A 24,530-nucleotide genomic window follows, 5' to 3' on the forward strand; every position below is an offset into this window, starting at 1 on the left:
CAGTATATTAAATTGTATCCTCCATTAAACCAAAAGATAAATTCAGTTGTATCTAATCTTATTCTCTGTCTAGCCACATGAGCAACATCAGTTTTCTCATGCGGTCCTCATTAGTTAACACATCCACACTTACAAGGTAGTGTTACCCCTTGGTTTCCTTGGCTGCGTTAGTCTAGGGAAGATAACCTCTGACCCCACCAAACTCGTAAGATTGAGACGCTCTCCCACCCCAAACCCCGGTTTGTGTGATTGCTGTGTAATTTGCTACCCTGTTACAAATTAGTGCCTTGAAATAACAGACAGGAACACCGCGTTATGAATCTTAATTTGACTAAAGGGTTAGTAAAGAAAAGAACAAAAAAAAGAAAAGGGCCCATTTGATTGAAACAGTCAAATATGCACAAGTTGGAGCTCACAGTTTCTCCATAGTCACCGATCCTCAATCAATCTCACCCCTGGCCTCGTCGAATCACTGTCCCACTCTGGGTCAAATCCTATGACCTCTTCTCTCCTGCGTCTTCCCTTTTCATCTCCTCTTCAACAAAAGCCCCAAGCCCAACCTTAGTGTCCCTCACGAGAGAAAGCTCCCCTTAATTCGACCATCCAAATGGATGGCACACATTTCTCCTCATCTCTTATCTTCAACAATAACCTGAAAGCTGAAAGCAGAACAGACTGCTCTTACAGAACTTCTAAATGAAATACGTACAGCATAACAGTAAAAATGTGAACCAGGGCATTGGAGTAGTATTCATTGGACATGACAAAAACTGGTATAACTGTAACTTCTCAGCTTAAAACAGGGTGGCAAACCTATGGCATGGGTGCCAAAGATGGCACATGCAAATTTTGTTGGCACACATCATGCAGTGCCAACTTTCGATTCCTTAAACACTTCCCACCTGTCCTTCACCATTTCCCGTCCCCTTTTCCCTCCCTCACTTTATCTCCTTGCCTGCCCATTGCCTCCCTCTGGTGCTCCTCCCCCCTTTTTTTTCTTCCATGCCTTCTGTCTCTTCCATCAATCAACTTCCCAGCTCTTTACTTCATCCCTCCCCCTTCCAGGTTTCACCTATCAGCTGGTGATTCTCTCTCCCCTTCCGCCGACCTTTTAAAATCTCCTCCTCAGCTTTTTTTCTCCAATCCTGCGGAAGGGTTTTGGCCCAAAACATCGACTGTACTCTTTTCCATAGATGCTGCCTGGCCTGCTGAGTACCTCCAGCATTTTGTGTGTGTTAAACAGACTTTGGACTATTAAAGCAGATAGCCAAAAGCACCAATGAAAAAGAAGAGTCTAATGATGAAAGAGACACAAGCACATCAGGGAATAAATCCCAGAGTTTAGAGTTTGTTCTTTTTTTTGTATAACTAAACCCATCTTAACCTCTCTAGTTTGCTTTAAATAAAAGCAGGTTGCATTGCAGTCGAGCCTTGTTTGATTTATATTTAATTGGAATCCACAACAACTTTGTTGATTATTATATTAACACTACCATGTTATACTAAACACTGCCTATTGAGGGAACATCAAACTTGCATAAATGATAACAGTGTTATTATATTACATAATTAGTATGTTCATGCAGTGTATACCTCAAACTGAGCAATTATGCCACTACTAATTAAACCATAACTTAACCATCAATGTATCAGATATTGTACACAGAATTCTGACTGATTGTTTTTTTGATTGATTGCATCTCCCCCATTTCACGCAAACTCTGCTCTCAAACGCATCTCCCCCATTTCACGCACATCTGCTCTCACTCCATCCTCCTGCCACCCCACTAGGAATAGGGTTCCCCTGGTCCTCACCTACCACCCCACCAGCCTCCGGGTCCAACATATTATTCTCCGTAACTTCCGCCAACTCCAACGGGATCCCACCACTGAGCACATCTTTCCCTCCCCCCCCTCTGCTTTCCGCAATGATCGCTCCCTGCGCGACTCCCTTGTCCATTCATCCCCCTGATCCCTCCCCACTGATCTCCCTCCTGGCACTTATCCTTGTAAACGGAACAAGTGCTACACATGCCCTTATACTTCCTCCCTCACCACCATCCAGGGCCCCAGACAGTCCTTCCAGGTGAGGCAATACTTCACCTGTGAGTCGGCTGGGGTGATATATTGCGTCAGGTGCTCCCGATGTGGCCTTCTATATATTGGTGAGACCCGACACAGACTGGGAGATCGTTTCGCTGAACACCTACGCTCTGTCTGCCAGAGAAAGCAGGATCTCCCAGTGGCCACACATTTTAATTCCACATCCCATTCCCATTCTGACATGTCTATCCACGGCCTCCTCTACTGTGAAGATGAAGCCACACTCAGGTAGGAGGAACAACACCTTATATTCCGTCTGGGTAGCCTCCAACCTGATGGCATGAACATTGACTTCTCAACCTTCCGCTAAGGCCCCACCTTCCCCTCGTACCCCATCTGTTATTTATTTTTATACACACATTCTTTCCCTCTCTTTCTCCTTTTTCTCCCTCTGTCCCTCTGACTATTCCCTTTGCCCACCCTCTGGTCCCCCCCTCCCCCTTTTCCTTCTCCCTGGGCCTCCCATCTCATGATCCTCTCATATCCCTTTTGCCAATCACCTGTCCAGCTCTTGGCTCCATCCCTCCCCCTCCTGTCTTCTCCTATCATTTTGGATCTCCCCCTCCCCCTCCCACTTTCAAATCTCTTACTCACTCTTCCTTCAGTTAGTCCTGACGAAGGGTCTCGGCCTGAAACGTCGACTGTACCTCTTCCTAGAGATGCTGCCTGGCCTGCTGCGTTCACCAGCAACTTTGATATGTGTTGCTTGAATTTCCAGCATCTGCAGAATTCCTGTTGTTTGATTGTTTTTCAAACCTATTCCCCTGCCTTCTTCCTTTCACCACTAATCCACTTGCCAATCAAGCACCTATCAATTTCTGCCTTAAATACACATATTGAATTGGCCGCCACCAAATTCTGTGACAATGAATTCCACAGGTTCTCCACCCTCAGAAGTTGCCCTGAAATATCCTCAAGGCATAGATTTTTAGATTTAGGATTATCAATGGCTATGGAAACATGCAGGAAAGTGGAATAGACAGTTTAAAAACACCATAATATTGTTTAATATCTGAATAGGAATAAAACCCATTCCTGATCCTATTTCCTATAAGATGTAGCTAAGAGTTATACTTGTTCCTTTGTGCCTAAATGATTATCAGTTTCATTCTGTAACTTTTTCTCTTTCTTATGGATAGGACAACTCCATCTCTTAGAAAACGTTTTGCAATCTTCTGAAACAACAAGAAGAATGCTTTGCACAGAAGCAGAAAGCAGCAGACCAGATGGTTTCGCACCCTCACTATCTCTGGATATCAGACTTTGCGAACCTATGTGAAATTATACCCTGTGCAAGGAAGGTTAACGATAATTGTTGCATCGGACTCACCGAGTGTGGACCATCAATTGTTTTTTCTCCAGAAAATGTTTTTCCCAGATGGGACATCAGTGGACTTTTTACAGCCTGTGTGAACGTTGTGTCAATAACTGTTGTAAAAAGAGGTTTCTCCTCATTAAATCAGATACTTGCAGCTACTTGGGTCTAAGTGTACCAATGTGGGTAGCATCGTTTTACAAATTTCTTTAATCCTGATGAATTTCTGGTTGGCATGGATAAGCTGGCTGAAAGGCCTGTTTCCATGCTATATAACAGTCTGACTTTGTGACTCAATCCATTGTTTGACAACCTGCCCCTGTTTTGAGTCAAATTTGTAAAATAAGATGAATGATTCTCAAACTCGAGCTTCCAGTAATTGTCCCCCCTCTCCTTCACCATTCCCCATTCCTGTTTCTCTCTCTCACCTCATCTCCTCACCTGCGCATCACCTCCCTCTGGGGCTCCTCCCCTTTTCTTTCTTCCATGATATTCTGCCCTCTCCTATCAGGTTCCCCCTTCTCCTGCCCTTCATCTCTTTCACCAATGAATTTCCCAGCTTTTTACTTCACCCTTCCCCCTCTCCCAGTTTCACCTTTCACCTGATACCTTGCACTTCTTCCTCCCCTCCCCCCACCTTCTTACTCTGACCTCCCTTCTATTTTTCCAGTCCAGATGCAGGGTTTCAGCTCAAAATATTGACTGTTTACTCTTTTCCATAGATGCTGCCCGGCCTGCTGAATTCCTCCAGCATTTTGTGTGTATTACTTTGATTTCCAGCACCTGCAGATTTTCCCTTGTTTGTGAGCAGTTCTCCAACCGCTTTGCCTAGAATTAAAGCAGTGCTGAAGATAAAATAAAAGTGATCTTTTTTAGTTTACATTTCACTTCAATTTGGATTGCTGCAGTGATAGATCTTGCTGCAAAGATACAATAGCTCGCAAACTAAACCCTGTCTTTCAAATTGCCCTGTTCTTGAAAGACAGCTGCAGCCTGGGCCATTAACTGCAGTTGAGCACGTCTGGAAGGTGTTGCATAAAAAGACAAACATGTTAAAATGAGAAACAAACATACTGTTTCTGATAGCCATATAACTTTTCTTCCTTGGTTTACAGGTGATGGACTCCTGTAAATTAATATGCCGTTATCGGGAATAACTATATGATTGACACCAATGTCCAACAGAAGTTTGTCAGCAATTCTTTAAAACACATTTCAGTAAAAATAAAAAGTAAAATTACTGAATGATTTCAGGTTAATCCCTGCACCAAATAATCATGAGGCATTTCATAAAGCATGCTTGAATAATAAAATGGGAAATGTTTTGTTCTATAATTAGTCCAATTTTTTTTATTTGAATGTGGAAGGATATGCATAAAGTTCATGGTAAGTAAGTGGCTTAATAGCATCTTGGCTAATTTCTTAACCATCTCAAATCAAAAGACAAATAACAAAATAAAAGGAGCCAATTTTATGAAGTTTTATGCCTTGCAGAATATCTTAATATTTAAAAGGAAGCACTTGGTTCAAGAAAGAGATTAGCTTTATTTGTCACATGTACATCAAAACACACAGTGAAATGTGTCATTGCGTTAAATCAAATCAGTGAGGATTACATTTGGGCAGCCCACAGGTGTTGCCATGCTTCCGGCTCCAACATAATCTAATATGCACACACCCACAATTTGCTACTCTTAACCTGAACGTCTTTGGAATGTGGAAGGAAACTGGAACACCTGGAGAAAATCCATGCAATCACAGGGAGAATGTACAAACCCTTTACAGACAGTGGCAGGAATCGACCTCCATTATGTGATGCCTGGCGCTATAAAGCAACTGTCCTAACCGCTACAGCCCTGTTTAGGCTGGGCAAGGTGAGTTCCCAAGAAATGGCTGCCAATTCTGGTCGTACAGTACTGTGGAAAAGTTGTAGGCACATATATACATAGCTAGGGAACCTCAGAGTTCTGCACAATATTGTAGTAATTTTATGTACTGCTGCCACACAAAAAAAAACAAGTTTCATGATATATGTGAGTGACAATAAACCTGATTCTGATATGGGTCTGTGGAATGGGAGGGGGGCAGGGAGAGGGGAGTCATGGTTGGGAAAAGGGGAAGAGAGAGGGGAGAAGGCGGGAGGCACCAGAAAGGCATTCTGCAATGATCAATAAACTAATTGTATGGAATCAAATGACCTTGCCTGGTGTCTCAGGGCTGGGTGTGCCTGCACCTGCGCCAGCCCCTACCCCCTGCCCTGGCACTTCTTCTTTGCCACCTAACCCACACCCCTCCCGTGGCACTCCACCCTCACTATTCCCAACATCCTTCCTTCCCACCAGATTTACAAACTTGCTCTCCGCTCCACATTGACAAATACAATACTGTACAAATGTTTAGGCACCCTCGCTATATGCATGTGCCGAAGACTTTTGCACCATACTGTACAAGGAAATCCTTGGCTGAATCATACATTCTAAGAATACATAGGTGAAAAATTAATCTTGTGTTATTACTTTGGGTCCAGTCCAGTGGCAATCACTAACTTGTATTGTTCTGTGAGTGATGGCTGTAAATTTAGCTGCTGACGCTCTCAACCCTGGAATTCATTCTCTAACTCTTCTTGTTTCACTACCTCTTCTCTCAGTAATAATCCCCAAAAGCTACAACATGAGACTTAGTGTCAAGCCTTGTTTGATAACACCTCTGTGAATGCCTACACTACCCAAAAAGGCACTAAATGTTATTCTAGGTAAAATAAGAAGAGGGACATTATCAGAAAGGCAAAATAAATTACTAAATACTAGTGAAATTAGTTGAGTTCTTTGTGAATGTAAGAATACGTGAGTTAAGTTTGTCAATGCTGATTCTGCCAGAAAAGAGTAGATGTGTTACAATAGGCATGATGACATAATCAATGCAGGTACAATTTTAGGAGGAGATTTGACTTTATTAAATTATATCATCCCCAGCCCCAAAAGGTGTCTAGATAATTGAAGTTGTTGGAAGTAATTCAGAAAATGTGTAGCTTGAGTGGTCAATGGTTGGGCTGAGTTGTTCTCCAACCTTGGCAATTTACATGGATCTTGGATGTCTCCTTGTATGGGTACGAAACATTTGCGAGTAAATTGCCAAGATCGGAGAACAACTCAACCCAATAACTGAAACTATTTTAATGATAAATCCCTTCTTTACACTGTGTGATGGTCATCAGGTGAGAGAGAGGTACAATACAGAAACAGGCCCTTCAGTCCATGAGACCTCACAGATCATCAATCCCATACTTCCATGGCCTCACATTACCATCAACTCACTCTAAATCCCACCCCTCACCCACACCCAGGGGCAATTTACCGACCTACCTGCATGCCTTTGGAATATTGGAAGAAACTGGAGCACTCAGAGGAAACATAGGGAAAACATGCAAACTCCACTCAGACAGTGGACAAGGTCAGGACTAAACCCAGCTCTCTGGTGCTGAGGTATAACTTTGCCACTGTGCTGCCCAGAGAGGATGTTCAGAGAGAGAATAGAGTGCAGCAGCACAGAGATTCTGAAGATTAAGAAAGGGTGAATTTTCAAAGCCCTATGAACAAAGTTGCTCCAACCGTTACTGTAACAGAAAGTGGGACAGCTCCAGTGACACAGGTTTGATTCTGACCCCAGATGCTCTCTGTATGAAATTTGCATCAATTCTGCACCCACCCCAGTGCTCCAGTTTTCTTCTACATTCCAAAGGAGTAATGTTTTATAGGTTAACTGGCGACTGTAAACTATCCTCAGTATGGATGACTAGCAGAAGATTCAGGGGGTGGATTTAATGATTGTGTGAGAAGGAGGAAGTTGAATAATAAGCCAATGTTCAATCCCATTTCACTGATTAAAGCTCCCATTGTTCAGCGATTAAAGCATCGAGGGTGATTGAAGCATCGAACTGAGTGTGAGCTTACAACGGTGGGCACACTGACCACCCTGTGTTTCTGACATTTCACAGCCAACTGAGGGGGAGTGTTCTGATTCTCATCCCTAGCCTTCAGGTCAGTGCTGTGAGTAATCAGCATCCAGACAATGTTTACACAGCCACTCAGAGCTGCCATTTGCAGCCATGTCTACCCAATTCGATTGACAGCATTAATATTAGCTTTGTGGTCAGGCAAATGCACAAGACAGCGGAGTCTGCTGTTCTGGACAGCAAGGTGCAGCAGTGTCCATCCAGATTCTTTAGTGGCATTAGGATCAGCACGTCTTTCCAGGAGCTCAGTGACACCTTCCTCTTGGTTGTAGCAGGATGCCAGATGCAAAGGTGTCCACTCAGTGCCCCCACTGAAATTCAGGTCAGATAAGCTATCAATCAGAAGTCATACAGTCATTATCTGACCTTTCAAAGCAGCAAAGTAGTGGTGTCCAGTTGTGTAAGGACTTCAAAGGTTCAAAGGATCATTTTATTATCAAAGTATACAACTCTGAAATGCTTCAATTCTTCAGGTAGCCATGAAACCAAGAAAGAAAAGAAAGGCAGGGCAATCATCGACCCCCAAGTCCTTCCTCCCGCACAAAAATCGAGAAAAACGGATCAGGCATATCGACACCCAAATCTCTCCTCCCACACAAAAACCGAGCAAAATGGATCAGGCACAACGACCCCCAAGTCCCTCCCCCGCATAAAAAAAATGAACAGAATGGATCAGGCACAACGACCCCCGAATCCCCCTCCATGCACAAAAAGAAACTGAGAAGATTGGGCGAAAAAACACAGAATATAAAAACCATAAGACTGAAAAAAACAATGTTGTAGTTCAAATCCACATCCAAAATGCAGAAGAAGCCCGAGCAACACTCTCCACAGCAGCAGGCCCTCTCCTCTCAGGTAACGTAGCAGAGCGATCGAAAGACAGGCAGCTGGTGCTCACCCTCCGCACTCACTTCGATGCTTCAATCACCCTCATTGCTTTAATCAATGAACAATGGGAGCTTTAATCGGTGAAATTGGATTGAACATTGGCTCGCGCCCCATCCTGTGGCCTTCTCACCACGAGGTTCATTCACACTTCCTCTGCCTCACAGGATCCACTCAGAGAAGACGGAGCACTGACGCACCCAAATGATCTACAAACGGCAAAACACGGTCTCCAGCAGTTCCAGAATCACATCCAAGATGAGAAACAAATGTAAAGGACATAAAAGAAGTGAAAAAGATGGTTTCTTGATCTATCCAGAAGATGTCGACCAAAGGAGTGTTGTACGCAGGTGCCATCTTGACCGGAAAGATTTACTGGACTTGTTGTCAGGAGAAGGCAGGAGAATGGGGTTGAGAGAGATAATAAATCAGCCATGATGGGATGGTGGAGCAGGACATTTGATTGACAGCCTCCCCATGCATCAGGAGATGCCTGCAGATACCTGTATGGCCATTCAGTGCTGACAAATGCAAAGGAGTGTAATGAGAGTGGTCTAGACAATTGATATCAGATCCACTGCTCACCAGCAACCTTGCCACTCTGAAGAAACCCCCCCTCACATACTAGATGCAGTGGTGGCTTGAAGCTAATCTGTGCTTCACTTAGATCAGCTCCTTGACCAATCAGCAGCTTCGTGATGTCGCAGTGACCGTAATACGCGGCGCGGTGGAGGGGCATGAGGCAGTCCATGTCCTGTGAATTGACATTGGCGTACCAAATGAAGAGCATGCACATTACATTCTCATGGCTTTTCTGAGATGCCACATGGAGAAGCATTCACCTATCACCCTCTTTTACATTGATGTGGGCATCCTTGTCCAAAAACAATCAGGCAATGTGGCCGTCCCCATTTTGAGAGGCAAATTGCAAAGTCGTCCATTTATAGGTTCAATAGGCACATTTAATGTCAGAGAAATGTAAACAATATACATCTGAAATTCCTTTTCTTCGCGAGCATCCACAATAACAGAGGAGTGCCCCAAAGAATGAATGGCAGTTAAATGTTAGAACCCCAAAGTCTCCTCCCCTCAGTTCCCCCCTCCCATGCACAAGCTGCTGCAAGGCAACGATCCCCCTTCCACACCAGCAAAAAAGCATCAGCACCCCTCACCGAGCACTCAAGCGTGCAGCAAAGCATCAGTAAAGACACAGACTTGCAGTACCCCAAAGACTACTCGTTCACCCGGTAATTTGACATACCACAGGCTCTGTCTCTCCCTAATGAGGGGAAAAGAGATGTCCCAGTTTCACAGCGAGAAGGGAGAAATAACAAACAACTCACTGACTTATGATGTTAAAAATCTGTTGAGTTGTTTTTTTCGAGCTCTGCACCCAGAGAATCAGCCCCGGAAAGGCTCAGGTCTCTGGACACACAGCTCCCAACATTTTGTGTTCTCCCACGATGCCTCAGTCAGGGGCACCAGCCTTGAATCAGCCCGTCTCCAGAGCCACGAAAATCCAGCAAACTGAAGGTGCACTAGTCTTCCAGGCCGCGTCCTTGGCATATCAAAAAGCAGCCAGTCATGAAGCCCTGACAGCGGGTCCCATTCCCACTCTTCATCCATTAGATTGACGTCCACTCCCTCCTGGATTAAGAGTATGCACAGATCCACAAAGCTATTTTGTGTGGTTAGCAGCCCCTCTGGATGCTTGAGCATTTACAAAGCCTTCTGTACTTCATTACAAGCTAAACAAACTCCAGGTCTCCAGTGAGAATAGCTAAGTGCATCAAAGTATAGTCTTCCACATAGTTCAGTGCAACATGCATTTTTCTGAATATTTTCTTCAAATTACTGATGTCTCTTTCCACTAGAGACTGCAACAGTTCCCTTCTAGAATCAATAGGGTCTCACCTACATCCTACAATAAAAAAGATAAGAATGTAAGGAACAGATGCAGGGATAGATCAATGCAATACCCTGAGGCCACTTTGGCATTTAATATGACCCATACGGAAATCAGAAAAAGCTGGGGATAGTCAGCTAGTTAGGCAGCATCTGTGGAGGGGGAAATGGGATCAACGTTTCATGAGTGAAGGTTGATAGGTTCTTGATTAGTAAGGGTGGTAAAGGTTATGGGGAGAAGAAGGCAGGAGAATGGGGTTGAGAGAGATAATACGTCAGCCATGATGGAATGGTGGAGCAGGCACAATGGACTAATTCTGTTCTTATGGTTCATGAGAGAACAGCCATTTACCTGATCATTAGCCATTAATCCAAAGCACGTTCTAGGTTTGCCAGATTATCAGAAATTACAAGTGAAACTCAGAGAAGAAGGAATGAGTTTCATTGGATGGGTCCTGGAAGCTGTTAAAAAACAAAGAACTGTAGGAAGATCGTGGCCTAAGACTTTAGCCATGCAAGTTTGGAGTGAGCATTTTGACATCTGCATTTTGAGAATGGAATTTGACTCCTTGTCACCATACTGACTATACTCTAAAGTTCAAAATTCAAAGTAAATTTATTATGATAGCACATACATGTCACCATCTACTAACTTGAAATTCATTTTCTTGCTGGCGTTCCCAGTAGAACAGAGAAATAAAAGGACCGAATTTATTTAAGATTGCAGCTTTATACTTAAGCCTCACTCCTTCCCATACAGCAGAAGGAATAGTTTTCCCATATCCATCAATAAACTCATTTAAATTGAGGTTAAATTATGCTATGTGTCATGTAATTGGAAATAGGAAATGCTCGATATAATCATCAGGCCAAGCAGCATCTATAGAGAGAAAACAGTTAACATTTCCAGTCACTATCTTCCATCGGAGCACAGATGCTGCCTGACCTGCTGTGCATTGACAATGCTTTCTGTTGTATTTCATCTTCCACCATTCACTATTTCTGTCAGCCAATGGATAGCATAAATATCATTAAGCCATTGACTTGCAGACTGCATTCATAGGAACTTAATAATTTATCATAAATTCTTAAATATAGAAGACAATCTTAGTCCAATTGACAGTTAGAAACCAGCAAAAGGGTTGCTAAACTGTGCTTGTAACTTAAACACTACGTCCCCCTTAATTTCTCACCAGTTTCACATCAATCCTGATTATAACCTAGTCTGTATATCAGGGGTTATGAAGTCATTGAATCTGACTGCAATCTTAAACCTATCTAAGCCATGGGGAAACCAGTTCTATACTCATGCTGGACAAAGACAAAATGGGACTATTTCATAAAGGTTTGATTTTCATCAATTTGCTTCACAGAGAAAGAACGGGAGCTTTGTTTGATAAATTGCACTGTTTGTGATTTTGAATGTGAGCAGGGATGCTGCAGACTGTGACAGCTTATAATCTATCCAGCTCTTGAAGAACAGAATTAAAAATTGGCCTGGGATTTGGTCAACTTCCAGTTCAACATCTGCTCCTTCTCAAGTAGCATAATTTAACACTTAAATTGAGGCTGAGTCTAGGTAATTGGCAGTCTTTGCAAGCAGATACAGCTTAAAGGTTTCAATTCAGGCACTGTGAAGATAAAAATTAGTTTAGAGTGGTAAAAAAAACACCCAGGAGAGTAAAGCCTAGAACATTAAGCATTATCATTGGGGTCTCTTCTGCAACCACCACCCCCCCACCACCCAGGACATATACCAGACGTTCATAGAGCTCTCAGTATTGTCAAGGACCCATCGTATCCATCCAATAATTTCTTCGACCTCCTACCGTCAGGCAAAGGTGCCACAGTATAAGAACAACGACTGTCAGGCTGGGTAACAGCTTCACCCCCCAGGCTGTGAGACTTCAGAACACCCTGCTACCACCCGGTACACATTATTGATGACAGCACCAGTAGCATTATACTGTTGTATATTGAACTATATCTCATAAATGCACTTTATGTCAACTTGTACATCGACAAGATATTTTTTTTATTATTTGTTAATATTATTGTGTTTTTTGTGTCTGTGCACAACTGCATATCAATTAAATAAAACCATGCACATGGGAGAAGGCTTGAACTGGTATATTCACATTGTAGCAAGAGAGAGAGATGAGCACATGCGGACAGCAGCGCATGCACAGGCAACAGATCGATACGTAGTGCTAAGGGGAGGGGGGGGTCATTGCTCTAAAAGAAATAGACCCATACATTACACTTCCTTCCCCTTTGGATTAATGCAACATAAGCTGTAAATGTAAAAAACATTTAAATTCCCTTTCATAAACCCATATTCCAAATGAACATGCTTTCTCAATAACAGTCCATAACTAACTTCACAGTTCTAAAGATTCAATCTTTTGGGTAGTGCTCTGTTTCTTTCAGGATAGCACCTCTGGGCGTTGGAGTGGCATCGGGTTTGGCGGGTGTCTTGTCTAAGACAACATTCTCAGTTTCTGGTGTAATATTGTTGTCACTGACATCATCACTGACAGGTAAGTCCAGTAGCTGTAATGTGTCCTTCTTGTTGGATGCAGTTGACTCAGGTGTGTTCTTCATTTGAGCATCCAGTATCTGGTCCACATTACATCTCCATGTCTGATCTCCACCATCCACTGTGTACATCAGTGTCGCCACCCTACTGGGTGCCCACTTGTCTTCTCGGTAATCATGTACTAGGACTTCCTGTCCAATCTCGAAGCTCCTTGCTGCTTCACTTGGCAACAGGCTGAACAGTTTAATCTGCACTTCCCTCCATAGATCTGGTTTCAGGAGGTCTGTGCGTGACCTCAGATCCCTGCTCATGAACACCATTGCAGGTGTTTGATTTGTTGTTGCATGAACAGAGTTCCAATACATAAAAAGGAAGTCGTCCACCTTCTACTGTAGAAAAATGTCCTCCTTGTCCACATCTTTAATGGACATCTTGAAGGTTTGGATAAACCTTTCAGCTAACCTATTCATTGCTGGGTGGCGAGGTGCTGACTTGAAATGTCTGATTCCATTTTTCTTCATGAACAGTTGGAATTCTTCTGATGCGTAATGTGGTCCGTTGTCGCTCACAATTTGTTCTGGAAAGCCATTTCTGGTGAAGATAGTCCTCAGAGCAGAGACAGTCTTTGCTGATGTGGTTGACTTCTTTTGTATAACCTCTGACCACTTTGAATGAGCATTCACAGCAATCAGAAACATGGAGTCCATGAATGGCCCAGCAAAGTCATCATGTACTCTTTGCCATGGTAAAGACTGCCAGCCCCACGGATGTAATGGTGCCTGTGGGGTGCATTTTGAACTTTTTGGCATCCCGGACAGCTTTTGGTCAAGTCTTCAATCTGTCTATATATTCCTGACCACCACACATAGCTCCGTGTGAGACTCTTCATCTTGACTGTACCCACATTTCCTTCATGCAGATTCTTGAACACTCTGGTGCCCAGTTTAGAGGGAACCGCACGCAACACATCAAATTCTTTGACAAACCGACAGTTGGTCTCATCTCACTGAGAACTCTGGAAACATAGGATTACCATGAGCTGACCATCCTTGTGATGTCATGGTGATGTCAGAGACTTTTGACAATGTCGGGTCATTCCTTGTTTCCCTTTGCATTTTGGAATTTGTTACCGGCAACTGGCCCACCAATGCAGCGTGGAAAACTTCTGCTGGGTCACAGAACAAAGTCTTTCCTTATTCAGTTGCCAGTAGTGGAAGACATGACAAGCCATTAGCATTGCTATGTTGTTTGGTACCTTTGAACTCTAAATCATAAGAGTTGGGTCCTAGGAATAGTGCCCAACATTGTAATCGGGTCCCCTCCTGGGACTGACAATGGACACAAAGGGTTGGTAATCTGTCACTAGTGTAATCCTTTGTCTGTAGAGGTAGTGATGGAATTTCTTTATTCCCTGTACTAGACGAAGGGCCTCTCGGTCGATCTGTGCGTAGTTTTGTTCTGCATTCATCAGTGATCTTGAAGCAAATGCAATTGGGTGTTCAGATCCATCTTTCATAGTGTGTGACAAAACAGCTCCAATGAAATAAAGGGACACATTGCATGCCAGTCTGATGGGCAGGGATGTGTCATAATGGGCGGGTAGTTCATCAGATATTATTAGTCTCTTTCTTTCCTTGAATGCTCTTTCACATCTTTCTGACCATTCCCACTTTGCTCCTGTCTGCAACATTGCATTCAATGGATGCAGCACTGTAGCAATGTTTGGGAGAAATCAATGTAGTAGTAGCTTACAAGGCCCAAGTATGACCTGAGTTGTGACACATTTTCCAGTTTGGTTGCCTGTAGCACTGCTTCACCCTTCTCTTGTGACTTATGTAGGCCATGCTTTTCAATGACAGGCCCACAGTATGAGATTTCATTCTTGAAAAACTCACATTTCTCTCTCTTTGCACACAGACCATACTCATTCAGCCTGATAAGCACTTTACCAAGGTTCTGGAGGTGCTCTTCATCATTCTTGCCAGTCATAATGATGTCTTCAAGGTAACATTTTGTTCCTGGGATAACTTGCAGCACATGGTCTATTGCTATTTGGTAAATTGATGGAGCTGATGTGATGCCAAAGATGAGACAATTATACGGGAACAGTCCTTTGTGAGTGTTGATTGTGAGGAACTTCCTGCTTGACTCCTCAATCTCCATTTACAGATAGCCTTCTGATAAATTAATCTTTGAAAACCTCTCCCCACCTGCCAAAGATGCAGTAATGTCTTCTATTCATGGCAGGGGGTACTGCACAGTACACAGCACCGGGTTGATGCTCAGCTTGAAATCCCCACATATGTGAATGGCTCCCACCTTCGCTTTTTTGAGATCTAATTTTGCTCCTATATTTTATGGTCTTATGGTCTTAGTAATAATGATCAGTAGGCACAGAGAGAATCTGTATTTACTGGCAAGTCCCTTTATTGGCTTAGTTCACAACTGAATACCTGTGTGCACACCCACTAAATTTTCCTGACCCTCCATGAACAGTCAAAGAATAGAAAAGGTAATACCTAGAGAAAGAGTCTATGCTGGCCTGGTGTTTCTTGTCGTCTGGATGTGATGTCCATGTGTCCTCCACATCCAGACAGTTGTCGCTGCCTGTGCTTCCAAAATTCTACATTCTTATTTCTTCCCTTATCAGATCAATTTTTGATGTTTCAGTTTTGTTTGCTAGAGGTCATCTGACTGATCTGTGTCAGTTCTCATTGGATGTAGCCCAGGACTACAAGCAGTATTGGTTTATGGTCTTCGCCTTCACCTTCGCCTTCAACTTCATGCCTTGGGTGAATTATTTTGTACTATTCAACTCTGACTGGGCCCAGATGATGAGATTACTTCCTGTAAACCTGCCATTTTATACAATAAACTGCTTCTTATTTCAGGTTTAGCAGAAACCCCCTGTGCCCACATTCAATTGCTCTTATTAAATTATCCCAGAGCAAGAATCAGTTCATCAATTCACAAAATGGCTGTTGCAAGGACAGCCTCACAAAATAGCTGCCTCCATTCCTGTTCATTGATTGTAGTTCTTTCTGGTTAATACAACCCAAAGGCAATACAGTGGATTCGAGTTAATTGGAACACATTGGGACCAGTACATTTTAGCCCAAATAAGTGGCTATCCCAATTAGTCAAAGTTTCATGGAAATAGTTAAAAAGGTATGTATAAAAAGACAAACTGAGTAAAAAATTATGTATTTAAATGAATACCGAACAAATTAGAACACTACCAATATTACAGCAGTATTATAAAGCTGGGTACTAGTTCCTAATAGTTATCAACGGAGGAATTTATCTGCGTTGAGTTCCTTTTGAATATAAATGAACAAAATCAGCACAGACATCTAGTGCAAATAATGGACTGCCTTCATACAACGCTGTCGATGATTGCATCCTCCAAATCTTCATTTTCACTGTAATATTGAAGCTGATTCTCAATACCTTCAAGTTCTTTGTAGTTTCTAACTTGAAATTGTGAAATCATTTCATTTTCACTCATGGCTATTTCTGGCATCTCCAAACCTGAATTCTTGAAACTGCAGCGAGCAAAACAGTTCGGAATTGTTTTGCTGCTTATTTCTCACCAACTATCAGTGACAAAAATCATTGCGTTTTGAAAACAAACACATGCAACTGACACTAATTAAAAACTGTTTGCTCTAAGCATAATGTAGTGTCTAAGAGCCACACAAGTGCATTCATCTAACGTTATTTAGAATCTGTTCAGCAACAGTCTCCTGCCCCAATTAATCAGCATAGTGTCCCAAATAAATGAGGGGAATCCCAGCTATTTTCTCGATTATTTTTTGTTTTGTAGGAGTTGTTCCAGATAAGTGTCTGTCCCAATTAACTGATGGCCCAATTAACCAGAATCCATTGTATAATCACAAATAAATTAACAAATAATAAGGTGCATTTATGACATGAGTGAAAAAGTAAACAGTACACGCTACTGGCACTCAGAATCTTCTATACGTTATTAAGAATGCCAGAAGTGCTTCTAAACACCACCATATAGTTGCCAACCTTGCCCAATCTCTCCTCATAGGGCAAAACCTGCTATCCAGAAATGCAGCTTCTGCTCAAATATTTAACTGGCTTTAGAGTGTGTTTCTTCTCAAAAGAAAGCATCTCAGCCTGTTACTGGGTTCATATTGCCAATATGTACAAATGCAACCACTCACAACCAGATAAATACACATTTGTAAATATTCAAAATTATGAGGAGTACAGATAGGGTAAACACAAGAAAGCTTTTGCCCCTGAGGTTGGGTGAGACTAGAAGGTCGTAAGTTAAAGGTGAAAGGAGGTAGGCAGAAGGTGGACTGGAAACTAACATTAGTTCATAGAGTCATCGAGCACTCCAGCACAGAAGCAGGTCCCTTGGCCAATCTAGCCCGTACCTAATTGTTATTTTGCCTAGTTTCATCGAAGCACACCTGGAACATAGCCGTCCATACCCCTCCCATTCATGTGCCTATCCAAACTTCACTTAAATGTTGAAATTGAACCAGCATTCATCATTAACACTGACAGCTCATTCCACACCCTCACCACCCTCTGAGCAAAGAGGTTTCATTCTTAGGTTCCCTTTAAAGAGGTATGTCCATTCAGTAGTTACAATAATGGACTAACATCTCAAGCAATGCCAACTCAAACCCTATCATTAAACCATCAGATACATGTTACTAAATAAAGCCATCTCTAATATCATTCAGACTAAAGAACCTGCTGCCCCATACTTGAGTACAGCCCCACATAATATGGTTGGCTCTTCTTGTCCTTCAAATTCCTCAACGCACTGCATTTACTTGTAGAAGCTTGAGCAATACCACTAACAGATAACTGACCTACCTGCACTACCCTCATTCAGAGCAGAAATATTCTGCACTATTATTCTACCTGTTAGATTCTAAACCTGAATGATTACAGATATCAGGTTTGTTCGTGTTTAACCACGTTTTTCAGCATCATCGCCAAGGAATGATCAAAACCAACTATCAATTGTAAATTATCACTCCAGACAGCTATTTTATGGTGATCCCATTTCTTCCAAACTTCTTTCCTTAATTTCCCTAATATGTGATTTTAATTTCTTTTTTTAATGTTTTTACTATTCTTCAACTTTTTTTGGGTTAATAATATTCTCTCTCATGTTTAGCATTTCTACTTGACCAGCAGCATGGCCACACTTAATTCAATACTGCCACACGGTAGAGTTACTTACAATATTCCTTTGTGATCCAAAACCTTGGACATGAAGAGATAGGTTGGTGCAAACCAAATGTTTCTGTGCACCTGGCCATGGACTTTTGCATCATGTGACAACTACTCTGTTTCTAGAGAACAAATGCATACTCATCATTGTTATCCATCTCTGACAACAAACTCAGCTTCTGCAATTCATAATTTGCAGTCTCTGCAAATATTGTTTGGTTCTGAGGAAGGGAGAAAAGGAATGTTGATTGACTGCTAGGAAGTTCTACATATTAATTCATTTTATTTTCTCAAGATCATGTATCATCTTGAAGGGCTGAGTGTTTGCCAACTGAATTGCCTTTCCAGTGGCACACATATTTTAATAAATAATAAATAAATGAGCTATGCTTTCTCTCTTTGTTTTATCTCACTGTCAGCATATCCTAACCTGTCAACGCAAAAATATTCAATCCATATTCCAGCTGTGACATAGTGGCCGGCACTCTGGCTTGTGAGTCTTATACTCAGAATCAGAATCAGGTTTATTATCACCAGCATGTGACATGAAATCTAACTTAGCAGCAGCAGTTCAATGCAATACATAATCCAACAGAGAGAAAAAAATAATAACAAATAAAATAAAACATAATAATAAAAAAACAAGTAAATCAATGACGTATATTGAATCGATTTAAAAGAATGTGCAAAAACAGAAATATTGTATATTAAAAAAAGTGAGGTAGTGTCCAAAGCTTCAATGTCCATTTAGGAATCAGGTGGCAGAGGGGAAGAAGCTGTTCCTGAATCACTGAGTGTGTGCCTTCAGGCTTCTGTACCTCCTACCTGATGGTAACAGTGAGAAAAGGGGCATGCCCTGGATGCTGGAGGTCTTTAATAATGGACGCTGCCTTTCTCAGACAGCGCTCCCTAAAGATGTCCTGGGTACTTTGTAGGCTAGTACCCAAGACTAGGCTGATTAGTTTTACAAACATCTGCAGCTTCTTTCGGCCCTGTGCAGTAGCCTCTCCATACTAGACAGTGAGGCAGACTGTCAGAATGCTCTCCACGGTACATCGATAGAAGTTTTTCAGTGTATTTGTTGACATATCAAATCTCTTCAAACTCCTAATGAAGTATAGTCGCTGTCTTGCCTTCTTTATAACTACATCGATATGTTGGGACCTGCTTAGATCCTCAGAGATCTTGACACCCAGAAACTTGAAGCTGCTCACTCTCTCCACTCCTGATCCCTCTGTGAGGATTGGTATGTGTTCCTTCATCTTACCCTTCCTGAAGTCCACAATCAGCTCTTTTGTCTTACTGACATTGAATGCCAGGTTGTTGCTGTGGCACTAGTTGGCATATCTTTCTCCTGTACACCCTCTCATCTCCACCTGAGATTCTACCAACAATGGTTGTATCATCAGCAAATTTGTAGATGGTATTTGAGCTATGCCTAGCCACACAGTCATGTATATACAGAGAGTAGAGCAGTGGGCTAAGCACACACCCCTGAGGTGCGCCAGTGTTGACCGTCAGCAAGGAGGATACGTTATCACCAATCCTCACAGACTGTGGTCTTGTGGTTAGGAAGTTGAGTATGCAATTGCAGAAGGAGGTACAGAGGCCCAGGTTCTGCAACTTCTCAATCAGGATTGTGGGAATGATGGTATTAAATGCTGAGCTATAGTCGATGAACAGCATCCTGACATAGGTGTTTGTGTTCTCCAGGTGGTCTAAAGCCGTGTGGAGAGCCATTGAGATCGCGTCTGCCATTGACCTCTTGTGGCGATAGGCAAATTGCAGTGGGTCCAGGTCCTGGCTGAGGCAAAAGTTCAGTCTAGACATAACCAACCTTTCAAAGCATTTCATCACTGTCGATGTGAGTGCTACCGGGTGATAGTCATTAAGGCTGTCCACATTATTCTTCTTAGGCACTGGTATAATTGTTGCCTTTTTGAAGCAAGTGGGAACTTCTGCCCGTAGCAGTGAGAGGTTGAAAATGTCCTTGAATACTCCCAATAATTGGTTGGCACAGGTTTTCAGAGCCTTACCAGGTATTCCATTGGGACCTTCTGCCTTCCAAGGATTCACTTTCTTTAAAGACAGTCTGACATCGGCCTCTGAGACAGAGATCACAGGGTCATCAGGTGCAGCAGGGATCTTCACAGCTGTAGTTGTATTCTCCCTTTCAAAGCGTGCATAGAAGGCATTGAGTTCATCTGGTAGTGAAGCATCGCTGCCATTCATGCTATTGGGTTTCGCTTTGTAGAAAGTAATGTCTTGCAGACCCTGCCAGAGTTGCCGTGCATCCGATGTCACCTCCAACCTCGTTCGAAATTGTCTCTTGGCCCTTGAAATACCCCTCCGCAAATCATACCTGGTTTTCTGGTACAGGCCTGGGTTGCCAGACTTGAATGCCACAGATCTGGCCTTCAGCAGATGACGTACCTCCTGGTTCATCCACGGCTTTTGGTTTGGGAATAGAAACATAGAAACATAGAAACACAGGTGCAGGAGTAGGCCATTCGGCCCTTCGAGCCTGCACCGCCATTTATTATGATCATGGCTGATCATCCAACTCAGAACACCGCCCCAGCCTTCCCTCCATACCCCCTGACCCCCGTAGCCACAAGGGCCATATCTAACTCCCTCTTAAATATAGCCAATGAACTGGCCTCAACTGTTTCCTGTGGCAGAGAATTCCACAGATTCACCACTCTCTGTGTGAAGAAGTTTTTCCTAATCTCGGTCCTAAAAGGCTTCCCCTCTATCCTCAAACTGTGACCCCTCGTTCTGGACTTCCCCAACATCGGGAACAATCTTCCTACATCTAGCCTGTCCAATCCCTTTAGGATCTTATACGTTTCAATCAGATCCCCCCTCAATCTTCTAAATTCCAACGAGTACAAGCCCAGTTCATCCAGTCTTTCTTCATATGAAAGTCCTGCCATCCCAGGAATCAATCTGGTGAACCTTCTTTGTACTCCCTCTATGGCAAGGATGTCTTTCCTCAGATTAGGGGACCAAAACTGCACACAATACTCCAGGTGTGGTCTCACCAAGGCCTTGTACAACTGCAGTAGTACCTCCCTGCTCCTGTACTCGAATCCTCTTGCTATGAATGCCAGCATACCATTCGCCTTTTTCACCGCCTGCTGTACCTGCATGCCCACTTTCAATGACTGGTGAATAATGACACCCAGGTCTCGTTGCACCTCCCCTTTTCCTAATCGGCCACCATTCAGATAATAATCTGTTTTCCTATTTTTGCCACCAAACTGGATAACTTCACATTTATCCACATTAAATTGCATCTGCCATGAATTTGCCCACTCACCCAACCTATCCAAGTCACCCTGCATCCTCTTAGCATCCTCCTCACAGCTAATACTGCCACCCAGCTTCGTGTCATCCGCAGACTTGGAGATGTTGCATTTAATTCCCTCATCCAAGTCATTAATATATATTGTAAACAACTGGGGTCCCAGCACTGAGCCTTGCGGTACCCCACTAGTCACCGCCTGCCATTCTGAAAAGGTCCCGTTTATTCCCACTCTTTGCTTCCTGTCTGCTAACCAACTCTCCACCCACACCAATACCTTACCCCCAATACCGTGTGCTTTAAGTTTGCACACTAATCTCCTGTGTGGGACCTTGTCAAAACCCTTCTGAAAATCCAAATATACCACATCCACTGGTTCTCCCCTATCCACTCTACTAGTTACATCCTCAAAAAATTCTATGAGATTCGTCAGACATGATTTTCCTTTCACAAATCCATGTTGACTTTGTCCAATCATTTCACCACTTTCCAAATGTGCTGTTATCACATCCTTGATAACTGACTCCAGCAGATTCCCCACCACCGACGTTAGGCTAACCGGTCTATAATTCCCCGGTTTCTCTCTCCCTCCTTTTTTAAAAAGTGGAGTTACATTAGCCATCCTCCAATCCTCAGGGACTAGTCCAGAATCTAACAAGTTTTGAAAAATTATCACTAATGCATCCACTATTTCTTGGGCTACTTCCTTAAGCACTCTAGGATGCAGACCATCTGGCCCTGGGGATTTATCTGCCTTCAATCCCTTCAATTTACCTAACACCACTTCCCTACTAACATGTATTTCGCTCAGTTCCTCCATCTCACTGGACCCTCTGTCCCCTACTATTTCTGGAAGATTATTTATGTCCTCCTTAGTGAAGACAGAACCAAAGTAATTATTCAATTGGTCTGCCATGTCCTTGCTCCCCATAATCAATTCACCTGTTTCTGTCTGCAGGGGACCTACATTTGTCTTTACCAGTCTTTTCCTTTTTACATATCTATAAAAGCTTTTACAGTCAGTTTTTATGTTCCCTGCCAGTTTTCTCCCATAATCTTTTTTCCCCTTCCTAATTAAGCCCTTTGCCCTCCTCTGCTGAACTCTGAATTTCTCCCAGTCCTCAGGTGAGCCACTTTTTCTGGCTAATTTGTATGCTTCTTCTTTGGAATTGATACTGTCCCTAATTTCTCTTGTCAGCCACGGGTGCACTACCTTCCTTGATTTATTCTTTTGCCAAACTGGGATGAACAATTGTTGTAGTTCATCCATGCAATCCTTAAATGCTTGCCATTGCATATCCACCGTCAATCCTTTAAGTGTCATTTGCCAGTCTATCTTAGCTAACTCACGTCTCATACCTTCAAAGTTACCCCTCTTTAAGTTCAGAACCTTTGTTTCTGAATTAACTATGTCACTCTCCATCTTAATGAAGAATTCCACCATATTATGGTCACTCTTACCCAAGGGGCCTCTCACGACAAGATTGCTAATTAACCCTTCCTCATTGCTCAAAACCCAGTCCAGAATAGCCTGCTCTCTAGTTGGTTCCTCGACATGTTGGTTCAAAAAACCATCCTGCATACATTCCAAGAAATCTTCTTCCTCAGCACCTTTACCAATTTGGTTCACCCAATCTACATGTAGATTGAAGTCACCCATTATAACTGCTGTTCCTTTATTGCACACATTTCTAATTTCCTGTTTAATACCATCTCCGACCTCACTACTACTGTTAGGTGGCCTGTACACAACTCCCACCAGCGTTTTCTGCCTCTTACTGTTACGCAGCTCTACCCATATCGATTCCACATCTTCCCGGCTTATGTCCTTCCTTTCTATTGCGTTAATCTCTTCTTTAACCAGCAACACCACCCCACCTCCCCTTCCTTCATGTCTATCCCTCCTGAATATTGAATATCCCTGAACGTTGAGCTCCCATCCCTGGTCACCCTGGAGCCATGTCTCTGTGATCCCAACTATATCATAATCATTAATAACAATCTGCACTTTCAATTCATCCACCTTATTATGAATGCTCCTTGCATTGACACACAAAGCCTTCAGGCGCTCTTTTACAACTCTCTTAGCCCTTATACAATTATGCTGAAAAGTGGCCCTTTTTAATGCTTGCCCTGGATTTGTCGGCCTGCCACTTTTACTTTTCTCCATAGTACTTTTAGTTTCTACCCTCACTTTACACCCCTCTGTCTCTCTGCACTGGTTCCCATCCCCCTGTTGTGAACTAACCTCCTCACGCCTAGCCTCTTTAATTTGATTCCCACCCCCCAACCATTCTAGTTTAAAGTCACCTCAGTAGCCCTCGCTAATCTCCCTGCCAGGATATTGGTCCCCCTAGGGTTCAAGTGTAACCCGTCCTTTTTGTACAGGTCACGCCTGTGCCAAAAGAGGTCCCAATGATCCAAAAACTTGAATCCCTGCCCCCTGCTCCAATCCCTCAGCCACGCATTTATCCTCCACCTCATCGCATTCCTACTCTCACTGTCGCGTGGCACAGGCAGTAATCCCGAGATTACTACCTTTGCGGTCCTTTTTCTCAACTCCCTTCCTAGCTCCCTATATTCTCCTTTCAGGACCTCATCCCTTTTCCTACCTATGTCATTGGTACCTATATGTACCATGACCTCTGGCTCCTCACCCTCCCACTTCAGGATATCTTGGACACGATCAGAAATATCCCGGACCCTGGCACCAGGGAGGCAAACTACCATCCGGGTCTCTGGACTGCGTCCACAGAATCGCCTATCTGACCCCCTTACTATCGAGTCCCCTATCACAACTGCCCTCCTCTTCCTTGCCCTACCCTTCTGAGCTACAGGGCCGGACTCTGTGCCGGAGGCACGGCCACTGTCGCTTCCCCCGGGTAAGCTGTCCCCCCCAACAGTACTCAAACAGGAGTACCTGTTGTTAAGGGGCACAGCCACCGGGGTACTCCCTATTACCTGACCTTTCCCCTTCCCCCTCCTAACCGTGACCCACTTGTCTGCCTCCCGTGGCCCCGGCGTGACCACCTGCCTGCAGCTCCTCTCTATCACCTCCTCACTCTCCCTGAACAGACGAAGGTCATCGAGCTGCAGCTCCAGTTCCGTAACGCGGTCCAGTACAGTAAGTCGTTGTAGGCCCACACTCATCCACGCAGGTTTTCATGAAGTCGGTAACAACTGCAGTATACTCATCCAGGTTCGAAGATGAATCCCTGAATACAGTCCAGTCCACCGA

General features: G+C 43.3%; 1 protein-coding gene across 1 annotated transcript in view; it reads left to right on the forward strand.

Moving 5' to 3' along the window:
* The window catches only part of tmprss5 (transmembrane serine protease 5), a 92,643-nt gene extending 89,318 nt beyond the window's left edge, over window positions 1-3,325 (forward strand). Inside the window, exon 14 of the mRNA XM_072238840.1 lies at window positions 3,243-3,325. Within this exon, the coding sequence (XP_072094941.1) occupies window positions 3,243-3,260 (18 nt within the window). The 3' untranslated portion in view covers window positions 3,261-3,325. The remainder of the gene's footprint in view (window positions 1-3,242) is intronic.
* Window positions 3,326-24,530: the final 21,205 nt, after the last annotated feature.

This window comes from Mobula birostris, chromosome 20 (assembly GCF_030028105.1).
Source record: "Mobula birostris isolate sMobBir1 chromosome 20, sMobBir1.hap1, whole genome shotgun sequence".
In the NCBI taxonomy this organism is placed as follows: domain Eukaryota; kingdom Metazoa; phylum Chordata; class Chondrichthyes; order Myliobatiformes; family Myliobatidae; genus Mobula; species Mobula birostris.